An 8,761-nucleotide genomic window follows, 5' to 3' on the forward strand; every position below is an offset into this window, starting at 1 on the left:
CTCCAGGTGACCCCTACTTGTCTCTGGTGGCCTCGAGGTCTTTGTCTTCCCTCCCTTCTGCCAGTCCCACTTGGCCACCCTCCTGAGGAGCCCCGCCAGGCTGTTTTGTGGGGGCTCGGGGCTGGAGGAGGCAGGGCTGACACCCATCCAGGGCTTGGCCAAGCCACGACTCCCTGGGATGATGCTGGGCCGTGGCGGGCATGTGGCAGGTAGAGGAACCACACTGTGGTCTGGGGACCATGCGTGGAGCTCCCCACGAAGATGCCTGGGCTGTTGGTCGCTGGCCAGCACTCCTCTTCCTCCTGGCTGCTCCCCACAGGAAGGGATGAGCACGTGCCTGCCACATGTGGGCAGGAAGCCTGTGACTTCCCTGGGCGCGGACACCCGAGTGACAGCAAGGGCTGTGAGCATCAGGCCCCCAGAACAGTCAGGTCCCAAAGAGCCTTGTGGGGCAAGTGGAGCCTTTGACTTAGGACTGTAAGCCACTTAGGTCCCTGGGAGATGGCAGGTCTGCAGGCCCTGCATGGGGGTGTGATTACCCGCCTCTGCAGGCCTGGGGGCAGGGACAGGGACAGGACTGTGCTGAGACCCCTGCAGCCCCGCTCAGAGGGCTACCTGGATGCCAGGGGATCTTCAGGATTGTCTTGCCACTTCCCTGTTACCAGACTGGACAGCTCTTGGGGCCGGGTTGTGTTCTGGGGGATGGTGACCCCTGGGCTGACAGGGCAGGGGTTGGACAGGCCGTGTCTGTGTCTGCCCCCAGAGCCAGCAGCCGCCACCACCCAGCCAGCACCTCCCCAAGCCCAAGGGCGACGCGGCCCTGAAGATGCGGGCGTCGGTGCGGATGACCCGCTACCTCGAGTCCTGGGGGGCGGCCCGGCCCTTCGCACACCTCAACCACCGCGAGAGCGTGAGCAGTGGAGAGACCCCCGTTCCCAATGGGCGGAGGCCCAAGGTAGGTCGCTCTCTTGCCCAGAGAACTAGGGCTTGGGGGACCCTGAACAGGGGCAGAGGAGTGGATGCTGGGGGGCCCGTCTGACTGAGCTGAGCCTCCCTGACCCCACCTGTGACATGGTTGCCGTCCCTGCCCTATGTGTCCTGTGACCGTTGGGGAATTGAAGGCATTCGGAGAACACTCCAGGGTGTCCCTGGTCCCCAGAGTGCGTTTGGCTGTAGTTCAGAAAGTCGTATGGCTCCTTGCCAGTGTTGGGGAGTGCGGAGGTGGTGGCCTGCCCAGGGACAGACCTCAGGCCAGTGCTCTGCGATAGCTTTCTCTTCCCTTGTAGGCCATTCCTCTGCGGCGCCACCGGGCCCCTGACAGGTATGGGTGCTGTCCCCTCCCCTCTGCCCAGCTATGCGCCGCCCTGCTGGCCAAACCCTGCCATAGCTACCTCTCCTAGGCAGGCTTCTGTGACCAGCCTCTGTCCAGGAGGTCAGCCTCGAGAGGCTCTAGACTCTCTGGGCCCTCTGCGGAGCTTGCTGTGGCTCAGCTCAGAGCCTTTCCAGGACAGGACGTCCTGGTGTGTGGCTCTTGCAGAGGGTCAGGATGGAGCTCCTGTTATGTACCTTCCCGGGGTTGGGGTTGGGGGCAGGGTCCGTGTGAGGGGAGACGGTGGACTGTCCAGGTCTCCATACTGACCCTGTGGGTGGAGTAGAAGAGCCCCTGGCTGTGGGGTGGAGACCTGCCCTCTGCTTCTTGCAGGGCTGCTGGCCAGCTGGGTGCTGGGGGCACTGCTGGGCCTTCGCTTGCCCTCTCTGGGACCCGTCCAGCCCTTCACCCTTACACACAAGGCTCCAGGACCCCCAGGTTCCTGGCAGCCCCACTGGTGAACTGTCTCTGAGCTATCAGACATGGGGTCCCTGGGGTCATGCAGCCGGGACGTCTGATTCCAGGAGTGCATCCCCCAAGGGGCGGTCGGAGGATGACTCGTATGACGACGAGATGCTGTCGGCCATTGAAGGGCTCAGCTCCACCAGGTGGGCCTGCAGACCCCTGCCTGCCTCCTCCGGGGTAGGGGGGCGCCCATGGCTACTGCCCGCCTGCAGCCGGATAGCTCTGTCCTCTCCCTCAGGGCCGCCCCCTGAGGGTTGCCCTGCGTCTCTGGCCTTACCTCCCCCTGTCCCCACACAGGCCCTGCTGCTCCAAGTCCGATGACTTCTACACCTGTGGGTCCATCTTCCTGGAGAAGGGCTTTGAGCGTGAGGTGAGAGCCCCAGAGGACTGGGGTGCCAGGCCCAGGGTGGACAGGGGTGCAGGTCACGGGGCAGCCCGCACCCCCAGCCCATCCGCTAGAGCTGTGGGGACCCTCCATGACTGACTCAGTGTTAGGGGGACAGGGCCTCACCCTTTCACCTGAGGTCTCTTAGGGGTGCGAGCCCAGTCTTTGAGACTTGGGGCCTTGAGCTTTTCAGGGACGTCAGAGAACTGGGCACGGTGGGGGAGGGCAGGTATTGCCTCTTGATATGAAAAAGGAACCGCCAAGGGACCAGCAGTTGGTGTAATGGCTATGTTGCTGGACTCTCATGTAGTTGACCATGGTTCAAATTCCAGACCCGGTGGCTTAAACTCATGCCAGGCGTGTGTGCATGTGTGCCCAAGATCCTGAGAGGAGAATGGAGGAGAAGGGATTGCAGTGTGGCCACCCCCCCGGGGGGTGATTTCTCGCTTTCTGTTTCTGTCTTTCTAGTGAGGGCATGCATGCTATAGCAAACACCTCTCCAAAAAATAAATAAATAAATGAATAAAATAAGAAACCACCAAATGGAAACAAATGGAGGTCATTAGATGTAACCTCATCTGGAACTCAAGGGGGCATGTGAGGTATTTTTAAGGGGTCAGAGCAGGTGGCCCTGCAGTGCCTACCTCTCACGGTCATGTCACCCGCAGTACCGCCTGGCGCCCATCCCTCAGGCCCGCCACGACTTCGCCTGTGCTGGCTTCATCTTCATCTGCATCCTGCTCGTCCATGTCCTCCTGGTACCCAGGTCAGTCATGGGGAGGACGTTCACAGCTGATGGAGGCCAGGCCAGGGGGCAGCGGCTGGGCAGGACTGCCAGAAACCTGCAGGGAGCAGGTGGGAGCTGGAGGGCCGGCTGTAGGCGGCAGTCACCTCAGAGCCCTGGAACCCCGACAGCTGGGGCCTGGTGAGGTTCCACACCTGGAGTTACAAACACTAAACTTGTCAAAGACCACTCATTCATGCAGCTGGCAGGTGGCATGGTGGTTAAGGCCCTGGACTTCCATGTGGTCGACCGCAGTTTGAGTCCCAGACCTGGCGGCTTGCTTTCTCATTTTCCCTCTCTCTCTGGTGAGCACACGTGCCCTATAGCAAAATTTAAAAATAATAATAATAAAAGTTTATTCATTTCTTCTGAGAGAGAGAGAGAGAAGCACTCTTAAAAAGGTATTTTCACTCTGCGATCCCCCTCCTCTTTTTTGTTTTTGTTTTTGGTTATTGGGCATGCATGCTTCGCCAGAGACAGAGACAGAGGGAGAGGAAAGTGAGAAAGCACCCTCCGGGGGGATGGCCACGCCTCAATCCCTTCTCCTCCGTCCTTCTGGGATTTTGGGCACGCACGCACATTTGAACCACAGATCTCCAGATCTGGGATTTGAACCACACAGTAGGCCATGTGAGATCCAGCTGTTTTAAGCACCACACCAGTGGCTGACCCTCTGCAGTCTCCTTTTCCTTGCACCTCCAGCGTCTCAGAATCCCGGGAGCTTGCGTGTGTGTTTCCAGGCCTTGCAGGGCTCTGGACTGGCGGGGACTCTCGTATGGCCTCCAGCTGAGTGGCCGCTGTGCTGCCCTGGCCGGCCCCACTCCCGTTACCTGGGTGGACTTGTTCTGTCACAGACCTCCTCCTTCCCTAAGGTGGCGCACCTTCTGTCCTGTTGGCTGCGTGGCCCTGCAAGCATTTCAGCCTGCCTCCCTTACCTTAGATGTTGGTCACTGAGGGCAGGCTCCGAGATCTGGGCTTTTGCGCTCCACTACGTGTGGGGAAGTTGAGGCTCAGAGACCTGAGGTCTCATCCAGGGTGGTATGGCCTGAGCCCCCAACCCCTAAGATTCAAGCTCTGTCCCCAGGGCCCTGTAGGTGGGGGTGAAGACAAGGTTGGTGAGGTCAGAGGGAGGGGCTTGGTGGCTTCTAGAAGGACAGTTAGGCTGGAGGATCTACTGCAGGTTTGGGCGTCTTGTAAGGGAACATTGGGAATGCTCTCATGTCATTCTCACAGGCCAGACACGCGTGTAGAGACCCGTGATGTTCTCATTCCTACATGCTGGACCCTGGGGCTGGAGTGGGGCCAGGCCTGTGTGTTATTACTGGACAGCTAGACTGCAGTGTTCAGAGGGCCCCTTGCTGGTGGGGAGGAGGCAGGTGGCCTGAGTTGGGGAACAGGGGCTGTGGGAGAGGTCCTGGTTGAACGGTTCCCCAGACATGGCCTTTCCTTCCCCTGCAGGACGACGGCTCTGGGAGTGTCCTTCGGGCTGGCGGCCTGCGCGCTGGGGCTGGTGCTCGGCCTGTGTTTTGCCACTGAGTTCCTGGTGAGCGGGTCGGTCCAGCCCTCGGCCCTCCCTCTCTACCTGGGGCTCCTCCTGCCAGGAAGCTTCACCTTGGGCTGGGCGCCCACCTCTTGCTCCGAGTCTGCAGAGCTCTGGAAGCTTCTCCTGAGGGTCTACTTCCCCAGACCTGCTGGCAGCTATCCCTCCTAGTTCCCATGCCACTCTGGCTGACATGCCCCTGTCACTCTACAGCGATGCTGCCCCGCACGGGGGGTGCTCCGGGCCATCTCTGAGAGGGTGGAGACGCAGCCCCTGCTGAGGCTGACCCTGGTGGTGCTGACGATCGGGAGCCTGCTCACCGTCACCGTCGTCAACCTGGTCAGTCTGGAGGCATGGCGGATGAGGGACCCCTACTGCCTGGGGTGCCAGGAGCTGTCTTAGACCCTGGGGACCTCTGGGCTCCAGAGTCTCACCATCTTGATGCCTTAAAAGCTGCATCTAGTTTAACCCTTGCCAGAGCTGGGGGTGGGGAAGGCCCTGAGAGGACCCCCCACTGCAGGCTTAGAGCCCCTCACCTGTTTTTCAGACGGGGACTCTGGGTGTCCCGAGAGCTCACGTGGACAGCCCCATAGGGACATGATGTCCCAACAACCTATTCCCCTATCCCGCGCCCCCAAAGGTCCTGGCTCACCCTCTCTGAGCCTCCGTTTCCGGCCCGGTGCCTGTGACCCTGCCTCCGTCCAGCCCCTCACCTGCAGCCCGGTCTCTTCTACAGTGCTCTTGTTTCAGTGCTGCTCTGACAGCTCCTCCCGGGCTCCTGGGCAGAAAGGACTCATTGAAGCCAAACTGCGGGTCCAACCTCCCCTTCCTCCCAGTCAGCTGCTGCCCACGGCTGCCCTCGGTCCTCCAGCCCCCTAGCACTGCGTGTCCGATGGGTGCTGGGGAGTCAGGCACAGCTGCTGGGGTGCTTTTAGGAGTCCAGGCTGCCCATGACGCTCACACCCTTGGCCCGCTTCGCTCGGCCCCAGCAGGTCCCAGAGTCCCCGTCCCTTGGGCCCACCCTAACGGGGACCTGTCTCCTCTGCAGCCAGTGATGCCATTCCCAGCCCTGGCACTACCAGGAGGCAACGAGACGCGCAGCGGGGCAAGTTCCCCGTGCAACCTGCTCCCGGTGAGTGTCGCCTGGGCAGACCCAGCTCTTTGGGCTGTAAGGGCCAGCCCTGTCTTCACCTGCCAGAGGGTGCGAGCTCCCCAGGAGGGCGGAGAGGCCAGGGCCCAGAGAGGCCTGGGGCACGCGGGGGAGGCAGGGCTTGCTGCCTGGTTGAGACAGGGAGGGAGGGAGCAGCTGTCACCCTAGCATGCATCTCCAGTCACTGCCTCCAGGGCAGGCCCATAGTTGCAAGGAAGCGAGGCCAGACAGACCACAGGCAGCTGACTCAGAAGCCAGGCCCATGCCTGGAGCAGCCTAGAGGGGCACAGGGGGACTCTGGGGGTGGGAGTGGAGCTTGAGCTGGTCTTCAAAGGGCAGAAAGATTCCTGGATGGGAATGCAGAGGGGACCATGTGAGGAAAAGCTGAGGCTGGTGGTGGGAGCCTCAGGGTCTCAGGCCGTTTGTGTCCTGGGGAGGGAATGGGAAGGAACTAGGAGATGAGCCCAGATATGCAGGCTTGGTTTCCCACACCACGTGGAGTGGGAATGCCAGGGTGAAGGGGCAGTGGGGAGCCACAGCATGATCTTGAGCAGGAGAGTAACGTGGGCAGGGTGCGCCTTGGGAAAGGCCAGCCCACGGCAGACCCTGGGGAGCAGGGAGCCTGTCAGGCGTGCACGTGCCGCTGCCCTGGTTGTCTGTCCATACAGCACCATTTTGTTCGTTTGGTTGTTTTATGATGCTTCTGCCATAGGGCCCATGTAGTCACTGGCAAGAGACAGAGATGGAACATGAGAAATCACCCCTCGGGGCCATGCCCCAACCCTTCTCCTCTATTCTCCTCTTGGGCTTTTGGGCATACACGCACATGCACCCCGTGTGATTTTCAAGCCACCAAGTCTGGGACTCGAACCGTTGTTGGCCATGTGGGAGTCCAGGACCTTAACCACCACGCCACCTGCTGTTCCCCAGCACCTGCATTTTCACTGGCTCTGTTTTTTCTTTATGGGAGCTCTGTCACCATAAGAAGTAGCGCTCTAGTGGAAACGTCACCCTGGGGAGTTCAGATTCTGTTGCAGGTGCCTTGCTGGCCGGGAAGGAGGGTGATGCTGAAACGCAGAGGCACTGCCCAAGCACTTCCTGTGGAAAGAGACCCCGGGAGGAGAGACCAGCAGATGGTGTAACGGTTACGACACTGAACTCCCACGTAGTCGACTGCAGTTCAAGACCCAGGACCTGGTGGCTTAAAACTTAGGCCGGGGGCTTGTGCGTGTGCCCAGAATGCTGAGAGGAGGATGGAAGAGAAGGGATTGTGGTGTGGCCATCCCCCCCAGGGGGTGATTTCTCACTTTTTGTCTCTCTGTCTTTCTGTGTCTCTCCGGTGAGCACATGTGCCCTATAGCAAAAATCTCTCTAAAAAAAAAAAAAAAAGAAAAGAAAAGAAAGGAAGATGAAACCCTGGAGTCAGTGCGTGTTAGCGCTCCCCCTCCCCTGGGTGGCTGCGGGCCTGGAAGCTCCGCTTTGTGACAGGAGATGGTGGGGTGACTTCGCCACCCAGTATTACACCTGCAGCTGCATCCTGGGCCTCATGTCCTGCTCTGTCTTCCTGCGGATGAGCCTGGAGCTGAAGGTCGTGCTGTTGACAGTGGCCCTGGTGGCCGACCTGGTGCTATTCCACGTCTACACATGTTGGCAGGGCGACTGCTGCAGCCACAGCCTGAGCAATCTCACCGGGACCAACGGCACCCTCAGGTAGGCCCAGAGTAGCTCCGACCCTGCTGCTGCCTCTGCTGGGCCACTGGGCCTCTGCCCTGTCTACAGGGCACTGTGTGGGTGGGACACGCAGGCACGTGGTTCCCACCTTACAGAAGGCCCCAGTGTGGAGGAATGTGACTCAGTGCAGGCCCGTGGCCGCTCCCTTCCTGGGCAGAAGGGTGGCTACATGCTCCTGCGTGTGGGACAGCAGGAGCTGGGAGTGACTGTCCCTCCTCCTGCCCGCAGTGCCTCCGACTGTTTCTGGAGGGATCTGAAGACCATGGTCAGCTTCTACCTGGCCCTGTTCTATGTCACCCTGCTCATGCTCTCCAGACAGGTACAGCCGAGGACATGCCTGCACCCTGGCCGCCTCGCTCTGACATGGCCGCCGCCTCAGCTTGGATAGGCACGGGGTGTGGGGGTGCTCGGATCGGAGCACACAGAGGGCAGCAGGGGCCTGTCATGAAAGCGCTGTCCTTGGGCTGGGGTTCCAAGTCAGTGTCCTCACCTCCCCAGGGCACAGGGGACACCAAATTTCCTAGAGACGCACTTATGGGCATGGGTGGGCTGCCCTGGCTCACCTGTGGACGGGCTGGGCCGCCGCCGATGTTCCCACTGTTTGCAGATCGACTATTACTGCCGCTTGGACTGTCTGTGGAAGAAGAAGTTCAAGAAGGAGCACGAGGAGTTCGAGACCATGGAGAACGTGAACCGCCTGCTCCTGGAGAACGTCCTGCCCGCCCATGTGGCCGCCCACTTCATCGGGGACAAGCTGAACGAGGTGTGGGCGGGGCAGGGCTCAGCCACCTGGGGAGGGAGGAGCCCATGGTGTGGCGTGGGGTCCCCAGGGTGAAGGTCCAGAGCCAGGGCACCTTCTGGGAGGCAAGCATACGGGGTAGAGGCAGGGCCCTGGGTTCCCCAGGACACCTCACCTGCAAGACGGGCCTCCAGCATGCACCTGGCAGGATTGTGGGGAGGGTCCAGTGTGTCCAGGTACTTGTGGTCCAGATGTTCTGTGCAATGAGAACATCTGCATTCCCACCAGTTCCTTACAGCAGGGAATTTTCTAGAAAGGGCCGAGAGACTCGCTTAGTATAGGACTAGGCCTCCTGGCTGCGACCTTCTGCTGCCCCAGGGGTTCTCGACCCCAGACGCACAGACACACCTAGGGGCTCCAAAGAGCAGAAAGCAACCAGAGCCTGACCCTCCCCTACCAAGGGACCCCCAGATCGCCCTTGGTTTTATGCTGCCCCCCACGAGGAACCTCTGACAGCCAGGGCTGGGAACACTGCCCACTCCCCCTAGTCCCGAGAGCCGGTTCAGGCCTCCGCAGGCTCTCCTCTAAGCTCGCTGAG

General features: G+C 60.7%; 1 protein-coding gene across 1 annotated transcript in view; it reads left to right on the forward strand.

The window, feature by feature from the left end:
* Positions 1 to 8,761, forward strand: part of ADCY7 (adenylate cyclase 7) — a 48,644-nt gene that overhangs the window by 33,140 nt on the left and 6,743 nt on the right. Inside the window, exons 11-21 of the mRNA XM_006154796.3 lie at positions 764 to 955; positions 1,287 to 1,321; positions 1,894 to 1,977; positions 2,132 to 2,204; positions 2,888 to 2,985; positions 4,462 to 4,546; positions 4,757 to 4,882; positions 5,592 to 5,675; positions 7,210 to 7,403; positions 7,653 to 7,743; positions 8,032 to 8,187. Coding sequence (XP_006154858.1) covers positions 764 to 955; positions 1,287 to 1,321; positions 1,894 to 1,977; positions 2,132 to 2,204; positions 2,888 to 2,985; positions 4,462 to 4,546; positions 4,757 to 4,882; positions 5,592 to 5,675; positions 7,210 to 7,403; positions 7,653 to 7,743; positions 8,032 to 8,187 — 1,218 coding nt within the window. The remainder of the gene's footprint in view (positions 1 to 763; positions 956 to 1,286; positions 1,322 to 1,893; positions 1,978 to 2,131; positions 2,205 to 2,887; positions 2,986 to 4,461; positions 4,547 to 4,756; positions 4,883 to 5,591; positions 5,676 to 7,209; positions 7,404 to 7,652; positions 7,744 to 8,031; positions 8,188 to 8,761) is intronic.

The sequence above is a fragment of the Tupaia chinensis genome, unplaced genomic scaffold (assembly GCF_000334495.1).
Source record: "Tupaia chinensis unplaced genomic scaffold, TupChi_1.0 Scaffold000422_1, whole genome shotgun sequence".
In the NCBI taxonomy this organism is placed as follows: domain Eukaryota; kingdom Metazoa; phylum Chordata; class Mammalia; order Scandentia; family Tupaiidae; genus Tupaia; species Tupaia belangeri.